The 26,971-nt window shown below is 41.6% G+C and overlaps 2 protein-coding genes across 2 annotated transcripts in view; one reads left to right on the top strand and one right to left on the bottom strand.

Annotated features, from left to right (window-relative positions):
* fancm (FA complementation group M) overlaps positions 1–26,971 on the top strand; it is a gene marked incomplete at its 5' end in the record, with an annotated part of 63,299 nt that overhangs the window by 19,207 nt on the left and 17,121 nt on the right. Inside the window, 9 exons of the mRNA XM_080750949.1 lie at positions 8,208–8,339; positions 8,816–8,942; positions 10,094–10,186; positions 11,056–11,157; positions 11,319–11,506; positions 20,085–20,291; positions 20,648–20,891; positions 21,985–22,130; positions 22,491–22,655. Of these exons, the coding sequence (XP_080607075.1) occupies positions 8,208–8,339; positions 8,816–8,942; positions 10,094–10,186; positions 11,056–11,157; positions 11,319–11,506; positions 20,085–20,291; positions 20,648–20,891; positions 21,985–22,130; positions 22,491–22,655 (1,404 nt within the window). The remainder of the gene's footprint in view (positions 1–8,207; positions 8,340–8,815; positions 8,943–10,093; positions 10,187–11,055; positions 11,158–11,318; positions 11,507–20,084; positions 20,292–20,647; positions 20,892–21,984; positions 22,131–22,490; positions 22,656–26,971) is intronic.
* Positions 13,428–17,975, bottom strand: LOC308305451 (inhibitor of growth protein 4-like; the record flags this gene model as incomplete). The annotated part of the gene is made up of 2 exons (XM_080750248.1): positions 13,428–13,431; positions 17,218–17,975. 2 exons carry the CDS (start codon positions 17,973–17,975, stop codon positions 13,428–13,430), a joined length of 762 nt encoding a protein of 253 aa, XP_080606374.1.

The following is a 26,971-nucleotide window of genomic DNA, read 5'->3' as shown; positions in this document are numbered from 1 at the left end:
TCAGCCCTTCATGGCCGGGCTTGAATGGATGGGATGTTTATAGGAGATGAAGGCGTACCACGTGACACGCTTTATCTCCGCAGTACCACGGTGCCGCTTGCCAAAAAGAACAGATCTACGAGCCATCGACGCGTCGCATAGCGATTTGTTGATAGCTTGTAGATCTGTTCTTTTTTTCAGCGATGGGAAATAAGTACTCAAATCTTTTAGTAAAAGTATCAATCAGGTCTGCTTATTGTAAATCGCTTTGGATTAAAAGTGTAAATGCCTAAATTGTACAAATACTCTGTTATAAGTGAAGCATATAGACGAACTAATATGTTAATATATTAAAGGTCAAAGTTTGACATAAAAGCCAGTTCCAAATTAACTTTCCAAGGTGTTTGGTAAATTAATGTATTGATTGGTGAATCAATGTATTGATTGTCTTGCTAGGCAGCCTTGATTAAGTATGTTATGGAAGTTAAGGCTGCAATCTTGGTGGATTGCTAGGGAGGTATTGTTTTATTTTGGTATGAATTATCTCACTCAGGGATCAGACAGAAAATATATTTGAGACGTATAGACCATCAAGGTGCTAGGACTTTATGCTACCTTGTACAGGTTTTGGTTGATTAGGAGATCTTCAAAAATGTATGTGTTGCATTGTTGCTGGAAGGAAAAGAAAAAGATAATCTGACTTGTAAGAGTATATAATTGACCTTGCGAAAAGTATAAGTCATAGGATGGGAAAATAAATTTCTCATGTACTTTGAACATAATGAGGTAATGGAAAATACTACTATTCAGTCATGGGTGTGTGTAACGAATTTGTTTAGGAGTACCAAAAAGGGAATAACAGTATAGAAATGAATAGAGTGGTCTAATTAATGACCTGGTGAGGTAGAGGCCTCCTACACATAACGATTAGAGAGTTCTTATTGTTTACCGTGATATAATTGCTATTCCAAATGATCATAGGTTATATATATATATATATATATATATATATATATATATATATATATATATATATATAGATATATATATATCACGTACTAAAGAACACATACATGGTTCCACATGATTCCTGACTGAAGACTGAACATGACAAAGATAATTTAAGGTTTGAGACCAACTGCTAACTAGAATTGATGTTTTGCAGTGAAACTTAATGGCTAGAAGTTGATGAGACTAAATGAAAGACCCAATACAGGCTTGGAAATCTTTAGGCGCAAAAATACTCATGACACTCATAGTGAATAAGCGTACATAATAAGGAATTGATAGATGTGTGTCTAAAACTTAGGGCATGGAATGTAGTAGATCAAAATGGATGTTGGAAATTACTGAAAGAATCTCTGGAAGAAAATACTATACGCTAGTAGAGATGAGTAAAGATGTGAGCAAAGTGTGTTCATTCTATGTTCAAGTAGGCAACCAAAGGAGTTATTTAGATTATGACATGCACACAAACTGATACACATATAATACAATATGTACAATGATTACTTCATGTGTTTGTTTGATTGATTTGATTTGATTAATCTGAATGATGCAGTGCAGTATTTCTCAAATTTGGTAATACAGTAGTGCAATATTTGATTTGCAAGAGGGCTGATATGAGATAATTTGATATATCGGGAATGTTAGTAACTTCCTTTTGTTTGCATTTCTGTACTGTACTGATATAAGTTATTTAGGGATGATGATTTATGTTGATACCTGAGGCATACATATATTGGGTGTGATGATATATCTTGGGTGAAAGAAATTATGAAAGGGGGGTGTCCCCTAATTAGAGTAATTGTGGGGTTTATAAAATAATACCCTTATATATGTCCAGCCTCTGGTATATGATGTGTGGGACTGATTATTGATCCGAGACTTGTTCATTTACATACCAAATAATGGAGCCATGGACTGATCACTTACGGTGGCTGAGATTTTTTGTCCCAGGGGTTGTAAGGAACAGAGGTCATGGGGAATGTTTGATTTCATTGATGGACTATTAAGGTTGTATTTGATTATGTCTCATAAGCCTTGTGTTTTATTCTATGTATTCTATATGTTTGTTCTTATTGTGATTGTGTGATGGTTATAATGTGTATTTTAATAGGTTTTGATGTTCAATTTGTATATTCATTAGTCCTTGACATGGACATCGAGTTTAATGTATGTACATATTAGTTCGTCAAGTTTTGTGAGGTAGTATTGTACCTCACAAAGGGGGGTTGTGAAGCATATAGACGAACTAATATGTTAATATATTAAAGGTCAAAGTTTGACATAAAAGCCAGTTCCAAATTAACTTTCCGGGGTTTAAGGTGTTTGGTAAATTAATGTATTGATTGGTGAATCAATGTATTGATTGTCTTGCTAGGCAGCCTTGGAGTCTAACCATAAATCTGGCAATATGCACTTACATGAGGAGGTTATTGTCACGTGTACTTTGACATACAACGCTGGGCACTCAGCTGATGATGAGCTTGACTCTTTTTGAATTAGGTTAATGGTGCCACTTGCCTCCTCTATTGTGTGAGCTTGCTTTAGGGTCTGCTCTGAGCCATAAAAAGGCTTACGCACTTTCAATCGTTGGTCATTCCAACAGAAACGGAGGTTGAATGGCCCCTCCGTCCTGGAGCTAAATTAATATGTTGTAATTTCAACATTAAAAGGAAAATATGCTATTCGCTGAGAATTGGACAAGAACCTCAGCAGGAGGAGTTTTTACTTTGATTAAGGATCTATACTTTTGTTGGACGATGAATAAACAAGAAGCAACTTCAGAGTCCACAGAACTCTGAAGTTCTGTGGACAATCCCTCTTTTTGATATTAGTATCTATTATTGATATTAGTATTCTTTTTCATGTCAGATGCAACATAAGTGGAAAAGGTACACAAGTATTGGCATAAGTAATGTGCATACTGTATTACCAAAAGTAAAAGTAGGCCTACATTTTCAAGTCATTATGCAGAATGTTTATTTCATTATTTCAAAATGTATAACAAATAAAAACTCATACTTTGACCGTCGTAGGTAAGTGGAAAGTTGAGTTGAGTTAGTGTTTATTGTATGACAGACTGACAGTCATCTATGGTTGTGTTTAGAACAAGAGATGAGGAATAGGGCGCCTTCTACAGTTTAAAATACGAACTACTTCCATCTAGCAGCCTAGTGGCCAGCAGCCATGTTGCACCTCTCATTAAGCACGTAGAGAGGAGGAGATTACATAATCCTCTCTAGTCTGTGCAGTGACACACACACACACACACACACACACACACACACACACACACACACACACACACACACACACACACACACACACACACACACACACACACACACACACACACACACACACACACCACAGGGAGACCAACAGGGTACACAGAAGGAGAGGGAAATATATACTTTCCTAATGCTCTCCTACAACGTTTCAGACACCACTGATCAGTTTTATTTGTATTCCCTTCCTTTTTGTACAGCTCTGTTTCTCTGAGGTCTATCTAGACAATCTATCTAGATTACATTGTTATAGACAGACATTGTCCTCCGATTGAAAACTTTCTAAACAACAATTACGCCTAGTCGCCTTAAACACACACACACACACACACACACACACACACACACACACACACACACACACACACACACACACACACACACACACACACACACACACACACACACTGTTCTCCTCTACATATTTCCCATTGCTTACATGCAGTTTGAACAGATGGTTCAGTAAGTTTTCTTCAGTTCTGTTATTATTAGAAGCCAACAACTAGACCACTGGCTTTCCTATTGACTCCGCTGGGCATCCACTGGGCATGCTCTGTAAGGTAACTGATGCTCTCTTCTCTTCTCTTCTCTTCTCTTCTCTTCTCAGCCTTGATATCCACCTTTGAAACTATACTATAATGTATATTTAGATCTCCCTATATACTCCTCCCTCTCTCTCACTCTCAAATGCAAGCACGTGAAAGAGAGAGAGAGAGAGAGAGATTAAAACATATAGGCTAAACAGTTTTGCTTGCAATGATAGTCGGAATTACAATCCTATGTGAGTCTTTTAATAAATGCCTAATTTGAAACAGTATACCCTATGTTGTTATACACACACACACACACACACACACACACACACACACACACACACACACGGCTGGGCTCAATATCGATATCATATGTACGGTATCCCAGTTTTTAGCAGCCTGTCATCAGTTTAATTCTCATGAACGTTCACAAGTGGGGCAATTCATGATCTCTTGTCTCTTTTCCACAGTGCAGTTTTTCTTTGTGCCTGACCAGAGAACCAAGTTTCTCCTCTTTTCTATGGGCAGGTTCGGGTTCTTTCTCCCGCCTATGCGATGAACCAGAGGTGAGCTTTTCCACCGAGAACCGAGTTGGTTCCGAACCGTAAAATTTGGTTCGGAACGGAAACCACAACATCCTTGGTTCCTCTGGTTCAATCTGGTGGAAACGCATGCCGGTCCGCGGCCAGTTCGCAAGAACGAACCAAGGGTCCAAGAAAGTTGAACAGCACTGGTTCTTCAACCAAGATTCTTTTGGTGGGAAAAGGCCCCTGAGATCACAATTGGAAGCAGTTTATTTATTTATAGTTCTTGCTTCCACTCTCCTACAGTGTCATCACACCAGTTCCACTGGCCGTGTGTGTGTGTATGAGAGGTAACCCAACACAAGCTCTCAGATCTGTGACTAGAGTGGAGTGGAGACATTGATGGTGATCGACATGTTTCTGTCAGTACACTTACAGAGGTATACTGTACAGTAGAGGTATAGTTACGTGTGCATATCGGTAACACGGGACACTTTAGACTTGTATTGTGACAATCCTCTCCTACAATTTGACAGTGTTGCTGCAATGTAAATATTTCTTGTGAGAGACGGTATTGATAGATTCACGGATGATTGGTTGATTGGTTTATAGGCTGATTGAATGAACTGAACTCTGAATCAATTAATCCAATTCAATCATATCTCTTTCCACCTTTTAGCACTGACAGAGAAGGTTTGAGCAGACATTTAGCATCATTGTGCTATAGAATGGCTTGATTTAATTTGACTCTCCTTTTTACTAATCCTCTTATGTAATGATTTTAGAAAAGCCTATTTCTGTCCCATGTAGGCCACAACTGCCAATGCACATAAAGCTTCATCTCATCTCCATCAGAGATCCATTAGTTCCTCTACCGTGCACATACATGATTGATGAAATATTATCATTGAACCCCCTGACACCTGGGTCTAAAATAGTAACATACTGTGTGTGTGTGTGTGTGTGTGTGTGTGTGTGTGTGTGTGTGTGTGTGTGTGTGTGTGTGTGTGTGCGTGTGTGTGTGTGTGTGTGTGTGTGTGTGTTGTCTTTCAAATGCCAAATGAATGAATTTAGTTTGATTAAGATCCTCAGTCTTCAGTAATAATTGTTTTCAAAAGTGTTGTTGTTTTCATATCACATGGTTTTTTTCTGATTGTACATTGATAGACGATAAATACAACACAACGTGGTGAATGCAACGCGATATTGAAATTACTGCATGCTTCACAGTCTTGTAACAAAAGTGTAAGTTAGGCGTAAGCGTAGTTGGTCTGTTTTTTCCTTCTTCTTCCAAATAGCAATTTGACCTGTATATGATGAGGCACAATCCTGTCCAGATGGGCTGTGGCACATAGACTGGTCTTCTTACACTGGCAAATGGCATCGGTGACATAGCTGTTTATGTTTTATAAAATGTCAGTGGAATTAGCAGCTGTTATTTAACCCCTTACCTTTGTCTTCAGGAGCTGTGCTACAAACATATACTCACATTTCACTTGCTCAGAGAGACAGACTGGGATTCTACTGAATCGTATCTGACCGTCTCACATTTCCTTCTCAGAGAAAAACATGGGATCCATTTTTATTTTTCAAATTTTTGCCTGATTTATACTTGGTTGCTCATCGCATCTAGAAAATAGCTGATCTACAATCTCACATTGAGCTATGTTGCAATGTTTTGTGGTCTTGTACATCGTCGGCTATGTATAAATCATACATATAGAACTGATATGGCAAATTATGCCCTGGCCCACCAGTGGGACATTGCAATTGGCAAAACACTAAGATTTGGTAATAATGATAATATTATAATTAAAAATATATATAAATAATGTTTAATTTCCATTTTAAAGATGTTGTTTTCATTGTGATACAGACAGGGGTGTAATCCTGCACACACAAGCCCCCCACATCCCCTCTCCTGCTGCCTAGCAATGTACACCGTAATGTACAGTGTTCCATTTGGTTAATTTGTTTTGAGTTACAAAGGCGTATAAAAGGGGGACAAATCTAGAAAAATTTTAACAAAGGCTGCTGAGTGTCAGCCGTGTGAATTAACATACGGCTGAGTGCATATCGATGATCCATTGTGTGGCTTGAAGTACTGAAGCTTTTAAAAGGGGCATAGCTGTCAGCATAGCCGTCGGATTTTCTGAAGCGGTCCACAGAATGTTTGGGTAACAGTGGCTGTTCGATTCATGAATGGGCTAAATTTACAGAGCTCTGCAAAGTAAATGCATAATTTAGGGTTAGGTGAAGTGGGCCCTGGTCCAGAAAAAGTTGAGAACCATATTTACAATATGCTTCTATTTTGAAACAAGGTCCTTTCAGAATAATATTAGCCTCGGAAACCCAGGCTTTTATTTTGTTGATAGAATAATATTCTTACAGTATTATGTACTGTATTTACAGTATCTATATGTTTCTAGCTGGGGTGACTGGGTATTGGATACACTAGCTTGGTGTTTTCCTTACTTTTTTTTTCACTTTGAATGAAAATGATCTATGAATCTCCCTGAAAAACATCAAATATATCCACTTTGTCTCACATTTGCATGTCATGTCCTACTATGGACAAAGTTCTCTATAGTAGCATATTGACTATTATGAAACACACATTTGCAAATTGAAGATATTTTAAATTGCTTTTATTACGTATCCTTTTACACAGGGCTGGACAAAGAAACTGAGTAGCCCAGAAAATGCCTTTTGAAAGTCTGTTTTTCATCTCTGCATTTCATTTAAGTAATTGAAATGATGATGGTCTCTTCTCTGTGATGATGAATAGATATTCATCTTACATTTTTCTGGCTGCTAGGCTACCTCTAACTACCTCACTGTTATTACAAGGAAATTAGGACAGAGAAAATGAAAGGGCCAACTGCATTTTTAGATTGATTGTATGTCTATGGGTGATGCAAGACTTCACCTCAATCTGTAAATCTGTGTCAACCGTTTTTTCCAAGTAATTTTGTGTGTGTGTGTGTGTGTGTGTGTGTGTGTGTGTGTGTGTGTGTGTGTGTGTGTGTGTGTGTGTGCGCGCGCGTGCGCATGTGTGTGTGTGTGTCTGTGAGTGTGTTAGAGATGGAGGGAATTTACAGCATGAGTTTTTGTGCTTACAGTATGTGGTTGTTGTGGTTCTGTGTGCTCATGAGCTGACAAAGAGTCTACGGTATTTTACTGTTAGCAGAGATTACCCCAGTCTTCAAGTTAATTGTGTACAATACATTAGTGTATTCTGGTGCAGTGTATACTGTAGACAACCTTAGTAGATATCAGCATATGTTTTAAATATCGTTCCCTACCACCTTAATGTTGCTACAGTATATAATTATAGGTAATGCAACCTTTTGGAAATCACTATGTTGTTTATGTTATCAAAAATATTGTATTACTCTAATACTGCTAATACAGCTAATTAATACACAAAATACACCTGGGAAAAACTATTTTGGCCACAGACATAAAAGATTAATGGAAAATAATATTACCAGAAACACATACTGTAAAGAGCTAGCCCTGAGAATGACCATAACAGGTCTGTAACCCTCAGAGTTATGGAGGTCCTCGCAAACAAAACATTTGAGAACCACTAGTACTAGTCGACTCCATACATAGTGTCATAGTAAATCAGTGTCAGATACATATTCTGAGGCTGACATTCAATTGGGTCAATTGGGTAATTGGGTCTTATGATCAAAATACTGTGTACTGTGTGAAACTGAACATTTGCCACGGACAACGCCAAGTCTTGACACAGACAAATGTGTCCGTGGTACGGACATAATGATGACCCCTGGGGTAAAACATTAAGAAACACAATATTAACTATTGTCTGTGGATCTGTATTCTGTTTGTTCCTGTTCCTTCTCTGCCAGGTTCTGGAGAAGTTCATGTCTCGTCTGGTGCAGAACCGTGTGATGGCCCATAAAGACTTGCGGACTCTCTCCAAGTACCAGATCATCCTCGCAAGAGACCAGTTCCGCAAGAACCCTCCACCAAACATTAAGGTGAAGTCCACATCCCAACCTTTTGAATTATTGGCCTTGATGGCCCAAAATCTACTTTGTAAAATAACTTTGTCAAAGTTTACTATCAAGGTTGATCTTAAAATCAAGCTTTGTTGTCTGCTTTAACTATGTTACTTAAATATTATGGAGCACCTTCTCAGTATATCTGAGAAGGTGCTACGCTTCAGAAACCTCAGCTTAAAATACCACTTTGATCCAGCTCAATATGGTATTTAGGACAAGACTTTATCTGTGTAGTTTCCTGTTGACCTTTAGGGGAGCAAAGTTATGTTTATTATTATTTACCTATATTACAATATTCTTATTCAGCAAATGAATTAACCAGAATCACCTGTCTTCACCTTCATCTTGACTCTCTAGGAATCTTTGGATGATGGACATTATATGCTTTTGTACTGTGGGACATTGCAGGGGTTTGAATCCAGCCTGACTTATGTCCTTCTTTTCACCCACAGCTGCCTCAGCAGGGGGTGTTTGAAGGAGATTTTGCCCTTTGCATCAAGCTGTACCATGGCTACGAGCTACTGCTGCAAATGGGGCTCCGATCTCTCTTCTTCTACTGTCAGAGTATCATGGACGGAGGTACTGCTTTACTATATTCTTGATTCTTGACTTAATTTAAATCATTGTCATACCGTTATTTTCCAAGTAGTAGCCTGGGCGTTTAATTAGCTAAATCAATTTGAAGCCCCGGCATTTAAAAGAACCGAGGCGGGTATTTGCGATACTTATTTGCATCCATTTGAATGGCGTTGATGCACAAAGCATTGTCAGTCCTCCGGCAGGTATTTGTTTGCCCCAGGGGTATTATTTGTAAATATAATCAGTGTTGTATTCACATAATCATCAATCTTCAAATCATGTACTCATGAAACTCATAAATCATGTCTAATCGTTGTTTCTTTCTTTGCACGCACATTCCCACATTCCCACTAGGCCAGGGGTCAGCAACCCAAAATGTTGAAAGAGCCATATTGGACCAAAAAAATAACAAAAAACTAATCTGTCTGGAGCCGCAATATGATGCAAAACTAGGGTGACCATATTTTCAGCCGCTCAAACCGGGACGCGAACCACTGTTGCCTAAAACCGGGACCCTCAAAGCAATGTGCACGTTACCGCGCACACGCGTGCCCATTCTCTAACGTTTGTGCACACGCACACACGCACCGCAGGGTTGCATACAGGCAGTGAGTGATTGACAAACAGCCTCAGCATTGAATTCAGACACGCAATGAATTTGTTCATGTTTTCTGATTGGTTAGGTGAGCATGTTTTCGTGAAAAGTTCATGATCAATGTCTATGCAACCACTGAAAACAGATACTATTATTTTAATTCTGGTGAAAACCGGGACAATTTTGCAGTGAATGTTGAAAACCGGGACATATTAGTGTTTTAGAGATATTTGTCGGGACACTGGGACACGCAGCTTGAAAACGGGACTGTCCCGGGTAAACTGGGACGTCTGGTCACCCTATGCAAAACGCATCACTGATGATGCAAAATGCATCACTAGTACATGCTGAAATACTAAAATATCTAAAAACACAGATTGAACACAAAAAATAAGGATTGTGTTGATTGTGTCCCAAACAACAATAAAATAAGATCGGGTTGTCCCAGAGGTGAAGTGGCCCTTTAATGCACCACATATTCTTGAGTTTCCTTTAGGTGTACATTTTGCCCAATAATCAATTTAAAAAGTGTTGTTTGCTTCTGTGTGGATGATAGAGATGTCCAGGGCACGGAACGAGCTACAAAGGACTCCCATCTTCATGGACCTTTACAGGGAGATGGAGGCAATGTTTCTCAAGCCATCTGCTGGTACGTGAAAGCTCATTCACGTCATACCATTGTAACTTCTTCTACCTATTGACTTAATGGCTTCGTAATGCAGGGCTTCATCTAATCCTTCTCCTCCTTTGAAACGAATCACTTACATTTAATCACAACACCTTCTGCCAGTGGGGGAAAGTAATTAACTTCTTCGGTGCCATATTTAAAGTGGGACCTCTTATATTGCCGGTTCGCCAACACAGGGTTAAAAAAATAGTGTGCACGCTGGTGCACACATTCGTGCACAGATCATGCACTATGCATGTGCATGCTTTTCACAGCTTTCAAACAAAAAAATCAGCTTGGAAATCCGTTCAGGCATTCAGGAGAAGGCAGCCCTTATGTTTTCTTCAAATGTAAACAAACATGGCTGCCATGTTTGAAAGATGGGGTTGGTATGGGGGTTAAACATGCAATTTCGCGATCACGTCTTTAAAAAAGACGTCCAGAAGACGTCTGGCAGGGAGGTCCATAGTTAAAAAGACGTTTTTATTATAGAAAAGTAAATTTACAGTGTTTAAGTGTACTTAAACACCTCTTTTTTTCAATACTTTATACCTTTATTCAACTACATCTGAGATGCAAATATTGTACTTATTACAAAACATACATTAGCAAATTAAGCTCTATTTTATACTTAGTCTATTTGAAAACAGCAGATCTATAAGCTCACAACACGTCACAATATAATTTGTTGTGAGGTTTGTAGATCTGCTATTTCTGAAAAAGTTAGACAAAAAACTACTTTCCTTTGGTACTTTAAGTATATTTTGATGCCAATACCTTTGTATCAAATCCAATTTTTACTTGATTAAAGTGCTTCTTCCACCACTGCTCTCTGCCATTAATACTTCTAGGTCCAGATGAGCCTTTCATTTACAGTCATCCTAAACTGCTGAAACTGGAGGAAGTGGTCGTTCAGCACTTCAGACAGTGGTCTGAGAACCAGGACAACAATGGTGATTGGTGTTTATTTCTAATCTTAATTCCAGTTTTCTGAGAAGCATTGTGGAACACGAATAACATATTGAAACCGTGAAACAGTTGCAATAATGTTTGTAAACCCTAATTATTATTGTATATTCTTCCTCTCTTTTCTCTGGCTGTTGTTCACGTTCAGGTGCGGCCTCTGTCAGTAAACCTCAGGAAGTAAGCACGCGCGTGATGATCTTCTCGTCGTTCCGCGAGAGCGTGCAGGAGATCGCAGCCATGTTGAACCGCCATGCGCCGCTGATCCGGGTCATGACCTTTATGGGCCAGGCAGCAGGGAAAGGGGTTAAAGGGTTCACTCAGAAGGAACAGTTGGAGGTACTGTAGAGACAAAATGCACCATCTCACTTTACCAAACACTGGTTGACTGCATAAAATGCATGAAATCATTATAGGATGAAACCTCATTTGATCCGTAATATGCTAGTGTCAATATTTTCTTTTGTACTGTTTTATGGTGTTCTAATAAACCTATAACCATAAAACTGGATTTTCATCTAAGCAAGCACATACTGTAATAGCACACTGCCAGATGCATTGGCACTGAACACATTGGTTGTGTAAATGTTTCCGCACACCCATGTGTGTGAATTTGTGGGTCCTCTTGGTCCAAAATGAATTAAATAATCGGAGGCCTTAACGAAGCCCCCGTCTAAATTTTCATCCAGGCCGCAAACCGCGAGCTCTTTCCACCGGCCCGTAATCGGGTAACGCCGCCGCATCGCGCCGGCTAATCCAATACATTCTCACATCTTTAGAGACCTTTTTCTCTGAACTGTGTTCCTATGGTAGCGGGAAAAGTTTTTTTTGCGGCTAAATGGCCTCAAATCGGGCTTCTAAAAAAAAAGAAGCCTATAGCTAACTGTTAGCTCTCTTCATCCGGTTCATGTTCATAACACTGTTCACAGTGAAATCCCAATCCACTTCTGCGTGGGTACCCGTATGTTATAGTGGAGGCCTACGAGGGAATGTCTGGCACTTTAGCGGCCTCTTGTGGCCCTTGCCAGTCATCGTGTTAACTACCAAAATATATCCATCACTTGGGGGTGAGAATGTGTTGGTTTATGCCATGGGCCCGTAGCCAAGCAAAGGGTGACGTCATAGGTCATACCCTAACCCTAATCCTAAGGGCCACGAGAGGGTCCGTCTATGCCCGTAGCATATGCCAGATGGGCATAGATTGGCATAAACTGGCATATGTCCGATAAGCTTGAGCCTTTACTTCCGGGTTTGGTCATCAACTTGATTCAACTAACAGATGGATGAATTGCAACTGTCAGATGTGCAAATCGGTGTTATTAAGAATGATGTCAATGGTTTGTGTTGTGTGACGTCAGACCAGAGCTCTGTTCGACCTGAATAAGATGTGACACAGTTTCTGATCGTCACATTTAGTCTGAGTACGACTGTGAGGAACCCTCGGACAGACTATGCTGTGAGGGTCAGAGAGTCAGGGACATAATAGAGACATAGACAAAGAGATTGACAGAATATATCAGTCTTTCCAACCCACAAAAGACAAAGAAACGCCTTCCAATTTACAGTCCAAGTAGCAGAAGGGGTGTCCATGCGCCTTCACGTCTCTGGTCACCCTCCATGAAAACATTAAGAGGACCCACAACAACCTCTACCATCAAATGATGAGCAATTGACAGCTGCCCTCATCTTCCTGACCGACGATCACCAGCTGTGTAACCAGCCAGAAACAAGGAGACACAGACAAACCGAGATCTTCCGAGGACTTCAACGCAGCCAGGAGAAGTAAAGAAACATTTGATGACCTACACAGGAAAGAAAACCTCTTATGTGATATGAGTTTCATTGAGGTATCGACACAGCATGTCCACACCAAAGAAAAACCTTTCCAGTGTAAACACTGTGACAAGGGTTTCAGTCATTTAGGTCACCTGAAGACACACCAGCGTGTCCACACTGGTGAAAAACCCTTTGTGTGTAAACAGTGTGACAAGAGTTTCAGTGTGTTAGGGACTCTGAAGACACACCAGCGTGTCCACAGTGGAGAAAAACCCTTTGTGTGTAAACAGTGTGACAAGGGTTTCAGTGTGTTAGGGACTCTGAAGAGGCACCAGCGTGTCCACACCGGAGAAAAACCCTTTGTGTGTAAACAGTGTGACAAGGGTTTCAGTCAGTTAGGTGACCTGAAGACACACAAGCGTGTCCACAGTGGAGAAAAACCCTTTGTGTGTAAACAGTGTGAAAAGGGTTTCAGTGATTTATGTCACCTGAAGAGGCACCAGCGTGTCCACAGTGGAGAAAAACCCTTTGTGTGTAAGCAGTGTGACAAGAGTTTCAGTCAGTTGAATGATCTGAAGACACACCAGCGTATCCACACCGGAGAAAAACCCTTTGTGTGTAAACAGTGTGACAAGGGTTTCAGTGTGTTAGGGACTCTGAAGAGCCACCAGCGTGTCCACACTGGAGAAAAACCCTTTGTGTGTAAACAGTGTGACAAGAGTTTCAGACAGCTGAATGATCTGAAGACACACCAGCGTGTCCACACTGGAGAAAAACCCTTTGTGTGTAAACAGTTTGACAAGGGTTTCAGTGTGTTAGGGACTCTGAAGAGGCACCAGCGTGTCCACACCAGAGAAAAACCCTTTGTGTGTAAACAGTGTGACAAGGGTTTCAGTAAGTTAGGTCACCTGAAGAGGCACCAGCGTGTCCACAGTGGAGAAAAACACTTTGTGTGTAAACAGTGAGACAAGAGTTTCAGTGAGTTAGGAACTCTGAAGAAGCACCAGTGCGTGTCCATACTGGAGAAAAACCCTTTGTGTGTAAACAGCGAGACAAGAGTTTCAGTGAGTTAGGAACTCTGAAGAAGCACCAGTAAGTGTCCATACTGGAGAAAAACCCTTTGTGTGTAAAAAGTGTGACAAGGGTTTCAGTGAGTTAGGAACTCTGAAGAAGCACCAGTGCGTGTCCATACTGGAGAAAAACCCTTTGTGTGTAAAAAGTGTGACAAGGGTTTCAGTCAGTTAGGTAACCTGAAGAGGCACCAGTGTGTCCACACCACATAAGAGCTTCAATCAGTTACATATTCTGATGACAAACCATCATCTCCACACTTCACCCAATGAGTTGTCCACCAGATGGCCTGACCACTCAGGCCTTGCTTAGAGGTGGAAAGAGTACTGAAAAATCCTACTCAAAGTAAGAGTATTGTTACTTTGTGAAATACACAAAGTAAGAGTAAAGTACTAGTAAAAGCCAATGAGGGACCCGCATTCCTGGTGACGTCACCATCATTCAATAAGTGCGACCTGATATAAACCTAGACGGTTTGTTTGATTGATTATTTTATTAGACAAAAATGGAGAACAGTACAAGTACAGTTAAACACCCTGCCTAATAGGAACATCTCAAGTAAGACCTTTTACGGTCCTCTTTTACATTGAAAGCCCTCTGTGTTTAATTCATGGACATATTAAATAGCAAGCAAAAAGCAAAAAAACATTCAATAATATCGCAGTTATAAAAACACTATATGTACAGTATCTGGAAAACAAAGGGGTGGGGCTAAGTTAAAGGGGGGTTGCTCACTTCTCGCCTGTCTATGGGAGAAGTAATAACTTCTCTGGCCTCCTGAAAGGTGAGTTTTCATCTGAAGGATGCCAGTGAGCTACATGTTTCGAGGTAGTCAAGGAATTCCACACCTGGGTGGCGGAGTTGTAGAAGGAGAATTTACCCATACTAGAGATTTGCGCCTGCTTCGACTCTTCTAACCATTCTGTAGAAAATCCTTTTATAAAAAAGGATTTTCTGTAAAGGCAGTCCAACATTTTCATTCAACGTGAATCCATGTCTTTCAACGTACTCCTTTAATTCAAAAAGTAGTATTCGATTTTCAATCTTTTCTGTCGGCACTTCTACTTTTGATGTGCGTTCGAAATCATCGCTGCCACTTATATGCGTTTGGCGGCACAAACATCCCGCCAGTCGAAGATCATGCAACTCCTCCCATTTTATTGCGACCGTAAGGTCGCAGTTTAGTATGAAAACCTCCACCGGCCGTCCGTCGGTCACACGTGCGGTCGACCGCACGTCACACGTGCGGTCGACGTGTGATGAGGTCACGATGAGTCATCTATGCCCAAATATAGATTTCTAGGTCAGATGGCCCATAGAGTTTGTGATGTCAAACCTAGCAACCCAATATAAACAAACCTGATGTCAGACCTGAAGTATCCTTTTATACCCATATATGGAGATACAGAGATCTCCATATATGGGCATATTAGAAAGCCCATATATGGGCATATACGGATGACATCAGGGATATCCATATATGGGCATAAAAGGGACAAGGGCTTACAGTTAAGAGATCTCCATATATGGGCATATCAGAAAGCCCATATATGTTCATATACTGATGACATCAGGAATATCCATATATGGGCATAAAAGGGACAAGGACTTACAGTTAAGAGATCTCCATATATGGGCATAAAGGGACAAGGACTGTTACAGTAGATATAGAGATGTCCATATATGGGCATAAATGAACAAGGACTGACAAACACTGAGATCTCCATATAACCTATGGGAATATAAGGGACGAGGACTGTCAGCTTGTAGACCTATTTTCTAAATATTGTTGTACATTAAAAACTTGAAATGGGTCGTTCTGCATAGTACTTGGGATTTGTTGATGTAAATGTTCACATAGAGTGTAATAATTGGTAAAACAAACTTTTGGCCTATTTGTGGAGATAAGCGACCAACGGTCGCTTATCTCCCGATTAGGGAGTCTTACTGGTTGCGACCGTAGGTCGCAGTTTAGTATCAAAACCTCCACCGGCCGTCCGTCGGTCGGTCACACGTCACACGTCACACCTTTGCCCTGCTCATATCTCCGCATCAGTATGACATCACACCACATGTGTACACAAACCTTTGTGTACGTTGCTGTGGCAACAGTCTGTTGTTGCTGGTCTGTTAGTGTACGTTAGCAACCACCTTAGCAACCATGGTTTTACCCTAGCAACCAACTGTTTACCCTAGCAACCAACTGTTTACCATAGCAACCATGTTTTTTACCCTAGCAACCAACTGTTTACCATAGCAACCATTTTTTTACCCTAGCAACCAACTGTTTACCATAGCAACCATGTTTTTTTTTACCTTAGCAACCAATTGTTTACCATAGCAACCATGTTTTTTACCCTACATCCCTCCATATATGGAGATAACCGACGAATCTCACTAAGTCTGACCTCACAATCCCCATATTTGGACACGAACAACATATAACTCCATATATAGAGACATAGCTGCTGACATCAGTATGACATCACACTGCTGACATCAGTATGACATCACACCGTACACAAATGACCCTTATATAAGACCGGCATTATCTACCGACAGATTGTGGAGATAAGCGACCAACGGTCGCTTATCTCCCGATTAGGGAGTCTTACTGGTTATGATATGATGTCACGTGAAGCTTGACAAATTCTGGAGATTTATTTGGCTGTTTATGCCCATCAGATTGGCTACGGGCCCCTCTCGTGGCCCTTACATAATGGCCTGGAACGTGAACTGGGTGACGTCATCACCCAATTGATGACATGTCTTTCCAAGGGCTTTTCCATTGGATGACGTCACAATGTGTTTTCTCAAGGATCTTCCCATTGGATGACGTCAGATTAGTAAGCAGCTGTCTCTTTCACACAATAAATATATCAAAGCAATGCAATCATCAAACTAGACTGCACTCTGTCGAGGTGCCAACTTGCGGCTTGTGCACTTGTGACCATGTATGGCCTACTTGTGCGCCAGCAGAGCGCGCAAGTACTGCGATTGGTGCTGGGTATGTGGGTAGTGGTACACAACACTTGTGGGTTGGTGGTGACATCTCGGTGATCTCACATCTAGAGTGGGTGGGGTTATTTATATATCAGGTCGCACTTGTTGGTTGTGACGAGAATGCTGCTCCCTCATTGGCACTCTCGGCTTCTAAATAGTTGAAACAAAAATAAAAAATAGACAATTTTTTGATTGGTGACCATTCATTTTGTTTCAGGTATCCAGGTGGCCTTTTCCTCTTTCTGTCTGGAGAGCATTGTGGACAATACCATTTGCCTCTCGGTGTGGTTGCCAAGCCCATGCAGGCGAAATGGAACCATTCAATGGAACACTCTGTGTTGTCACAGCCTATCATCTCGCCATAGGAGACCTGGTGACACAGACAATAGGTTGGCTCGTTGGGGTCCACCGGCATTTCCAGAACATTAGAGTCGGCGGTGGCGTTGATCTCCCCTGGTTGAAGGAGTTTGACTTTCTTCATTTTGCTCTTGGGGCCGCCACCATCTGAACTCTTCACTTTAGACTTGGCTTTGACCACCTTCTTCTTCTTCTGCCTGAAGTCACTTTTCATTCCCTTACTGGACAAGGAATCGTAGTCGGTGCGGCTCTCATTCTGCCTCTCCTTCAGTTCAGCCTCAAACCGGGCCAGGTCGGCGTCCAGGCGCCTGATGTGCTTGTCCACCATCTCATAGGTCTGAGTGGCCAGTTGTACTTTATCATCTCCAAACTCCTTGCATTTGCTGTAGGACTGCTGAATCCGCCCGAGTATGGAGAGTTTCTGCTCCGAGGACAGAGTCCAAGCACTGGACGTGAACTCTTTAGCCAGGGTGTCTATCTGACTCTTTAAATCCTCTGTGTGTTGATCCCGGTCCCTCATGAGATTTAAGTTTCGCTGCAGTTCGAACGGCATATTCTCTATGCTGTGTAAATAATGCTCCAAATACGTTCCCGCTGCCATCGTGGAAAATGTAATACAAAATAAGAACACAACTAGAAGTATATGTTGTCCTGTCATACAGTGTGATACATTGTCCGGATATCCTACAAGGATATGGTCGTCAGAGGCCCTGGATTATGCCTCAGCACATATATGGACATGCCTGACATCAGCGCAAATCGGTTTGTGTTGTGCGTGCCGTGATGATGTCAGACCAGACTAGAGCTCGATCAGCAAGAAAGAGATGGAGATGGGGGGAGAAGGAAGGAAGGAAGAAGGGGAGAGGGAACCTTTCATTCATTCATTGTCTCCACCAGCCGAAAGGCAGGGGGAGAGACTATGTTTTCATCTCTGTCTGTCCGTCCGTCCGTCCGTCCGTCCGTCCGTCCGTCCGTCCGTCCATCTGTCCGTGTGTGTGTGCGTCCGTCCGTCCGTCCATCCAGTTTGTTACCAGCTAATCTCTGGGGCCGCTGCCAAACTGTGCACACACACTCCCTGGATATCAACCTATAATTCCACTGATCAGTGTACAACTTTGTATGTGCACTCCCTGGAGGCCAAGGAAAAACCTTTGCCCTGCATTTTTCATATCGCCCCCGGAGGCCGACTTATATAAAACAATTTTTTCCTATTATTCCTTGATTTTATCCAAAAATCATGCAAATCGATACACAGTATCTTTATAGTCATGTGATCAAGACAGATCTGTCCAATATTTCATATTCCATCCTAATTGGCTAACATTGGCATCCAAAGTTTGCAGGATTGGTCCATTTTGATCAAAATTACTTAAAGGACAACTTTGTTTTTTTACAACAAGGGTTCATATTTTATTAGATTGTAATTAGAGAAAAGAAAAAGTTAGTGTTAAAATGTTTTCATTTGCTTCGTTCTATTGTTTTATTGCGTTTACCGTGCTAAAATGTGGGGCATGCGTACGCATGGGGGCATGCGTACAAGTGGCTAATTATGTCTTTTTAGACACAATAAGCCAGCAGTTTCTTTATTGCCATTTACAGTAACACTTCTAGCCCCCATAAGTCACATCCAACCATGAAAGGTTGTGTTGTATCTTGGGAATGGGCTTATTCTGTGTAAAATGACATATTTAGTCACTTGTACGCATGCCCCCAAACACTGAAATAAGAATCTCTAGAACAATAGAAAGAAGTAAATGAAATAATATAACACTCCTCTTTTATATTCTTTAATTACAATCTAAAATATGAACCCTTGTTGTAAAAAGCTAAAGTTGTCCTTTAAATCATGAACGCAGCTTGTGATTACAGAGACATTCTGCACACACATTCCCACTAGGTCAAGAAACAAATGCCACTCTTTTCACATTGGCCTGTTATAGTGCCACCAGCAGGTCGACTTTTGCCAAACAAATTTCTGGAACAAAATGCCTCAAATCATGCATGCAGCGTCACATTGCCGTTAAAGGCCAAAGAAGACATGGCACCCTTTTCACATTTAGCGCCACCAGGACCTACAGTACCTGGCCTGGTGGAGACCTGTGCTCGGAAGAGCATTGCTTCTAGTTGTAAATAATAACAACCCTATAAGTAACGTACTTGATACAGACTCACTCAGTCTCTACCAAATATTTTTGGGGAAAAATAGCTGATCTACAAGCTCACAACGTTTGGCAAATGTTCCGCAACAGGACAGGATTTTGATTATCACAACATGAAATGTTCATATCGTCCCATCCCTAAGGGCAACCAGTACTTGTATGGGTGTGTGTGTGTGTGTGTGTGTGTGTGTGTGTGTGTGTGTGTGTGTGTGTGTGTGTGTGTGTGTGTGTGTGTGTGTGTGTGTGTGTGTGTGTGTGTGTGTGTGTGTGCGTGTGCGCGCGCCTGTGTGTGTGCCTGTGCGTGTGTGTGTGTGTGTATGGTATGTCACACCAACATTTCACTCCACATGATGTGTATGAGCAGACAGTCTTATATTGTATTGAATATGTCCTACCTGAACGACATTGGCTTTTGCTGAATCAATGTCTTGGTAGTAGTACACGTCTCTGGTAGATACAGTATGTTTGTGTTAATTGAAGGATTTACCGCATTGTCAGAGGGACTTGAAATAAAAATGTGATTGTAATTCAAATACCCGCTTGCTCTCCAGGTGGTGCGTCAGTTCCGCCAGGGGGGCTTCAACACCATCGTGTCGACCTGTGTGGGGGAGGAGGGGCTGGACATCGGGGAGGTGGACCTCATCATTTGTTTTGATGCTCAGAAGAGCCCCATTCGCCTGGTGCAGCGCATGGGCCGCACTGGACGCAAGCGGCAGGGACGGATCGTGGTCATCCTGGCAGAGGGACGTGAAGAGAAGGTGGGTGAGGAAAGAATGGCAGAATTACTGGCTCGCAAAACTTGTAGATCTGCTATTTTTGCTATTTAAATGTTTTTAAGCCATTTTGCAATAGGGCGCCATCGCGCCAATGTAGCCTGAGGCTCTGGCTGTTTTGGGGTCCTTGTCATGGGAAGGTTTGGGAACCCCTGAGCTAGGCCTTGTCCTGACACCTTATTTTGATATACAGTACATGTAGAAAGTCACTAAGACATTGTAGTCAAACATTAGTAATGATTCTGTAATTAAGCACTGAAGTGACTAATTACAGAAGAAACACCAGTTGATTGTCATGCTTTTCAGCAAACTACTGTACATGTTTAATGCCTTTCTCACAGACCTACAACCAGAGCCAGACCAGCAAGAAGAATTTGGACAAGCATATCATTGACAGCAAGAGGAGTTTCCGCATGTGCCCCAACAGCGCCCGTATGCTACCTGATGGAGTGAATCCTGTGCTGCATAAGATGCACATTACCTGTGGTCAGTTTGACCACAGCGAGAGAAGCAGGCCGTCCATCAGAGGAAGAAGGTCCCATTTTGAAGGAAGGGACTCGCTCATCATCCACCCTCAAAACCTGGGTAGGTGTTGGTAGGCAGGGGTGGCCTTGGGTCATTCTGCAACCAGGGGTGTCGCACCTGTGTACAAGGATTCACTGCGGGCCCCCCATGAATGTTCTTTATAGGGGGAGGGGGTTTAACCCAGTTAGACTGGGAATGCATGATTACGCATTATTTTGTGCTTTAACTATTGAAAAGTTGCAGATATACAAGCTCACAGCACCGCACTGCGAGCTTGTAGATCTGCTATTAAAAAAAAAATGCAAGTCTTTGAATATTGTGTGAAGGACCCCCAAAATGATATGTATTTGGCCACGGACCCCCAACTCAAAATATTTAGTTCCAGGGACCCCCCCCAGAAGCAAAATGTGAGTTACAAATGTTTGCTTAAAGGTGATACACCATGCATTTAAAAAGTATTTATGTCATATTGTTTATGTCCCAAAAACGTTTTTCAAAAGGTTTGAGGCTAAATTACCACTCCTGAATAGAGAGCCTCTCTCATTTTTGAATGGCTCTCTGAGCATTTCAGCTGCAGTACCACCTTTGGCCTGAACTGCGCCACCCCCCCCCCCCCCCCCAAAAAAATCTTTTTGAAAAAAACTTTTTTTTAAAAAAATTTTTTTTTTTTGTGATGACGTCACAATCGGCAGATGACGTCACAATCGGCAGCAAATCTGGATAGCCTGTTTTGAGAACCCGTGGGATACTTTTAACCTTCGCCTTCTCAAAACCAGAGAAAGACACAACGGTCAGAAATGGGACTTTGTGAGGATAGAAGGTGCTAGTGGGACCCCCAAAAAAGGTTTTAAAATAGGAAAAGTGAAATTTCATGGTGTATCACCTTTACAAAATAAAAGATTTGCACACATTTTCACAACTTTTCAAAAATAGCAGATCTACAAGCTTGCGGCACGGCGCGGCACTCTGTGCCACGCTGTGAGCTTGTACCGGTATAACAGTTATTTTTCAATAGCTAAAGTATAAAATAATTAAGGCCCCTCCACCTTGGGCCCTAGTAACTCAGTCCCACTTTTCCCCCCCTTGTGACGCCTCTGAACGGAAGACTCAGGTTTAACTTTAATCGTGTGTGTGTGTATGTGTGTGCGTGTAGGCCAGCAGGGCAGTGTGAAGCAAGATGGATTCCTCAGCCCCACAGAGTATTCCCTGTGGGCTTCCACAATGAGACTGGAGGAAGATGAGGCTCATCCAACGCTGAGGAAATCTAATTTCCTGTCCCTGCCGAATGACACGCCACAGGTTCAGCCTTCCCTTCCTCTGTTGGATTTGAGTGGTCTCTCCTCTCGTCTCCTCCCAATTAATTTATATTAATTAATGTTATATTTGACAATTAACTTAAAAATATATTTTTAGTTTGACATAACAAAATACATAAGAGCTAGGGATGTGACTCCTAAGCGCTTTTACTATTAACCGTGGTTTAAAATGTCACAATTACAGAGACGCTCAGAAAACTTGTGATGTAAAAAAGAAAAAAGAAAAGAAAACACATCAGGTTCAAAAGAAATGTTTAACTGAACACAATCTTCTTTTTTTTATAGTTTTATCAAAATCCATAATCATCCCTACTGTGATTTGACATTATTTTATGCTCCGAAGGAGCTGGTTTCCGAGCGTGGGCCACCGTCCAGAGAGCTGTCTTTGTGGGAGTGGAGACACTGGCAAAACCGAACACTGCCCACACACTTTGTGGACCACTCCCTGCAGTGTCAGCACTTCATCAAGGTGATGGAGTTCATAGACCACATGAGAGACGACAAAGAGGTGAGAACATGTCACTCCCTGCTATTAGGATCGCAACTAACGATTACATTCTTATTCTTATTCTATCGACTACTTAAATCAAAAGGTCTTAACTAAATCATTGAATTTGAATTTGAATCTTTTCTACCATGCATTAACTCTCCCCACGCTTTGAACGTTCACGTTCGCCCCAATTCTCAAGAGACCTCCGCGCCAATACGGCGCTCGTTCGGTTCGTTCGTCTGATGACTGTAAGCTGATGAGGGGTCGCGCGGCCGTGTACTGTAAACACATTTTCCGCGGTGATGGTGTAAAAAATCCATTATGCGTTAACATCAACGGAGACCAATTCACTTCCTTGTTGATTTCCTCTGGCCCGGAGCATAGAGTTATAATAAGAATAGAGAGGACACAGATATCCCCGCCCGTCCACTTGCATTGAGTTGCTCACCCAGCGCATGAGGCGTTTTCACCCCTCCTTCCGGCTAGTAAAACCGTGACGTAGTGGGTCTACTGTGACGCATTTTGCGTCATAGTTTGTGTTCATGGACGCGCTTCATGAACGAGCCCTTCCGGTATGAACGCGCGTCAATACAAAGAAGCCTAGACGCGCGTTCATGTGAGTAGACCCAACTGCAGTACCTCAAAACGGCCAACATGTCCATTTGGTTTCACGGCGCCCCCAGGGTTCTGGGGGCTTGGCCCGGAGGCTCTGTAGCCAGTGACTGCTCTGAATGTACGGCAACTCATAACAGGCAAATTCACATTCATTCTCGCATGATGCCGCCCTCTGCTGCCTGGCAGACCAAAGTGCACTATTGCACAATCAAAAAAAAAAAATGTCTATCTATCTACTATAACGTCGCAAAGGTAAGCCGCTTTTTGATGGCACCAGACCCAATAAATAAATAAATAATCTGGCAGTAGGAGAGTTAAGATTTAACACATTGATCGCCTATGAAGATGAAGAAAAAGGCCGCACAACGTAGCCACGATACAGAATTTAGAATCCCAACGTTTCGACATGGCAAGGTCTTCTTCAGGGGAACGAACACATTGATCGCCAACATTGTTTTTCGACTTATGACGTTCTCTGCCACGCTTTCGGGGAGATTTTGACTAACATTTGTAAAACCATGGAATATTCTACTTAGCCAATTGCTTGCGGGAGCCCTCAAAAGATGCGCATGAGTGTCCTGGAGTTGGGAAAATAATCCCTGTCCACTCGGGAAGATATACTCAAAAGATATCCACTTCCGCGTCGAGCTTGCGCCCAGTCCATTTCCTCATACACATTCATTATGTCTGTTTTTGTTTCTGGTGACATCATCGCAGTGTCAGGTGACCTTCCGGTGGCCCTGGAACTAATTGTTGACACATATAAGCTAATGAACATTTCCATCCAGCGATAGTTCGTCAAAGTCGTTTGTGGCGGCCTGGACCATTGGGAATCTAACTCGTCAAGGTCGTCACGCGGCGATCAATGTGTTAAGTATTGGCCGGAGGTGCCCTGGTATGCTTGCCAGACTCTACTCTTCTTAAATAATCAAATTATATTCAATAGTGAATGTCTATTCCTTTTTTGTGTAAAAAGCTTACAAATATCTTGGTTTGCTTCTTTTTCATATGGTGTGTGAAATTCATCTGCGCTTATAACAAATAGAAATACAAACATTGATTAGTATTTTCTTTGTTTGTAACATGCACGTTGTTCTTCACAAAATTGTTAGCTCAGTACTAAAATTCATGTAAAGTTAGATCACACTTTTAAATTGAGGAGGATGCATCAAAAACACTTTGTTGGACAGCTTAACCAGTTTACATAAGTGATGCAAACTGCTCAAGACACAGAAATATGCTTAAACTTTCAGAACCCCTAAGCTCGTACCACATAGTTTTTTGTGTGATGTATACTGACATAATGGAAGCATATTAGTGGGCTTAGTTGATGGTTAGTCAGCCATTATATCGTCGTTGTCGGGTAGAAACCATGTATGTCCAAAACCGTTCGGTTTGTATTTATCATTTTAAAAATGATTTAAGATAGTGAAAATAGCTGATCTACAAGTATCGTGAGGCGTTGTGTGCTTGTAGATCTGCTATTTTCACTAGTTTTGTGCGACAGTCTTGTGTGATGAAGCAGGGCTTTGCTTTACGGAAAAACATACTAATTTGACACTTGGAGATACGAGGTTTCTGCCCGACAGTGACGATATCATCTACACTCCTTGATTTACTGGACTCACACAGTCTTTCCTTGTAACTGAAACTGATATTCAGCGCTGAAATCCACTTGGCTGGAGTCCCCCAGGGCTTTATACTAGGTCCGCTCCTTTCTTTGAGAGACATGCTGCTCTGGATACATTTGATTGCCCAGATGTCTTGACATGTATTTGTTTTGTTCCACGTAATACTAGCAGAATCAAACAGTTGATATCTAATTTAGAATGTCAAAAAAACACACCTTCCATTATCATGATGCCAATATCTGCTTCAGCTTACTCAGTGTCGACAGATGTGGTACCAGCAAAGGTAATTAGGCTTTAATCTCACCATCTGTTGTTGCTCAAGACACTGCTATGGATAAAGCTCCCAAATCCTGGTCATTGGGTTGAGATTATGCTCAAACCTTTTTCCCCCCCTTTTTTCTTTTCTTGGGTTGGAGAGAGATGTAGTCCATCTGTAAAAACAAAACCTATAGGCTCAGATGGCAGCTAATATTACACACACATTCTGGGGATGGATATATAGAATACCTGGTGAACTAATTCAATTAGAAATACCCTGTATTGTACCTTATCGAATGCTTTTAACTCATACCCTGCCAAACCCGAGGAACCCGAGAATTTCGCGATGTCCCTCCCTGCCACGCCCGAGGAACCCGAGAATTTCCGCCATTTTGAAAAAAAATAATAATTTTTTTTTCAAAAAATGTTTTGGGACCCCAAAAACGTTAGTAGGCATGATAGCGATCGCGAAATTGCTTGTTTAACCCCATACAACCCCCATACAACTCAGGTAGCAGACCTCCAAGCTCACAACAGTGTAAAACATAATGGCTGCTATCTCATGAATGCCTGAACGGATTTCCATTCGGATTTTTTTGTTTGAAAGCTGTGAGCAATGTGGACACACGTGGTGCATTATCTAGGCATGGGTGTGCATGATCCGTGCACTATGAATTACATGGAAGTCTATGGAGACGAATGGCAGTTAAAGAGTACGAAGGTATTGTTAAATGGCAGCATATGAGTTAATTAAAGAACCAGATTTTTTAAACAAAATTGATTAATAGCTAAAAGTAAACAAGGGGGGAACAATAATTGTGGATTAATTTATAAATGAAACACTATTTACGTTTGTGCAGGTACTGTAGTGTATGTAAGGATATAGGCAGACATTTAGATGATCCTCTTTGGCAATAAATAAAAGGCTCTCTACAGTAAACTCCTCAGTGTTGTTAAGTTATCCATTTGTAACTCAGAGTACCCTCCAGTTAAATGAACACTTTTAATAATCTTTTCACTCTTCATTACCTGGACCTGTCGAATGTGTGCCACATTTATGTTTTCAAATGATTTGATTGAAGGTTAAAGTTCACTGCAGAAAAGCTGGCACTCCTGCCATAAGGAGTCCCCACTGGGATGACATATTACCTACTGTATGTCCTACTTCTCCCATTCACCCGAATCGACCAATTGTGTTCATATAGATCCTTTGCCACGCTGGAAGCACCGCGATGCCCATTTTCTAGATCCTCAATCATTTTCAGAGGACAAACATTACTGGGCCCATTCACTACAGTCATTTTTCATTTATTCCACACGGGCACGCACACACACACACACACACACACACACACACACACACACACACACACACACACACACACACACACACACACACACACACACTCACACACACACAGAGTCACTTCTGTTTCTTCTATTTTGTGCAAGCCAAGGAAAACTCTCTTGGTCTAGAATTCTAGACTCTAGTATGACGTTGGCCATTGCTTATGTTCCGGACTAAATTTCCTCTAACCTCTAACACCTACACAGCCCTCAGCTTTCATTCCATACGTAGACGACAGGCAGAGAGTCTATAAAAGAGGATTCCAGTGTGAAAGTAACCACACACACACACACACACACACACACACACACACACACACACACACACACACACACACACACACGTCGTCTATCACTCTTCACCTCCCTTCTACCCCTTTTGACCCCTCTGTTATTTCTTTTTTAATGTATTTCTTTACATTGTTCAACCTCATTTTCTTTCTACCTCCCATTATGACAAGGAGATACACAGAGCAGGCGAGG

Source organism: Nannobrachium achirus (assembly GCF_963921795.1).
Source record: "Nannobrachium achirus genome assembly, chromosome: 20".
Lineage (NCBI taxonomy): Eukaryota > Metazoa > Chordata > Actinopteri > Myctophiformes > Myctophidae > Nannobrachium > Nannobrachium achirus.
This window is presented reverse-complemented; position numbering and strand designations above follow the sequence as displayed.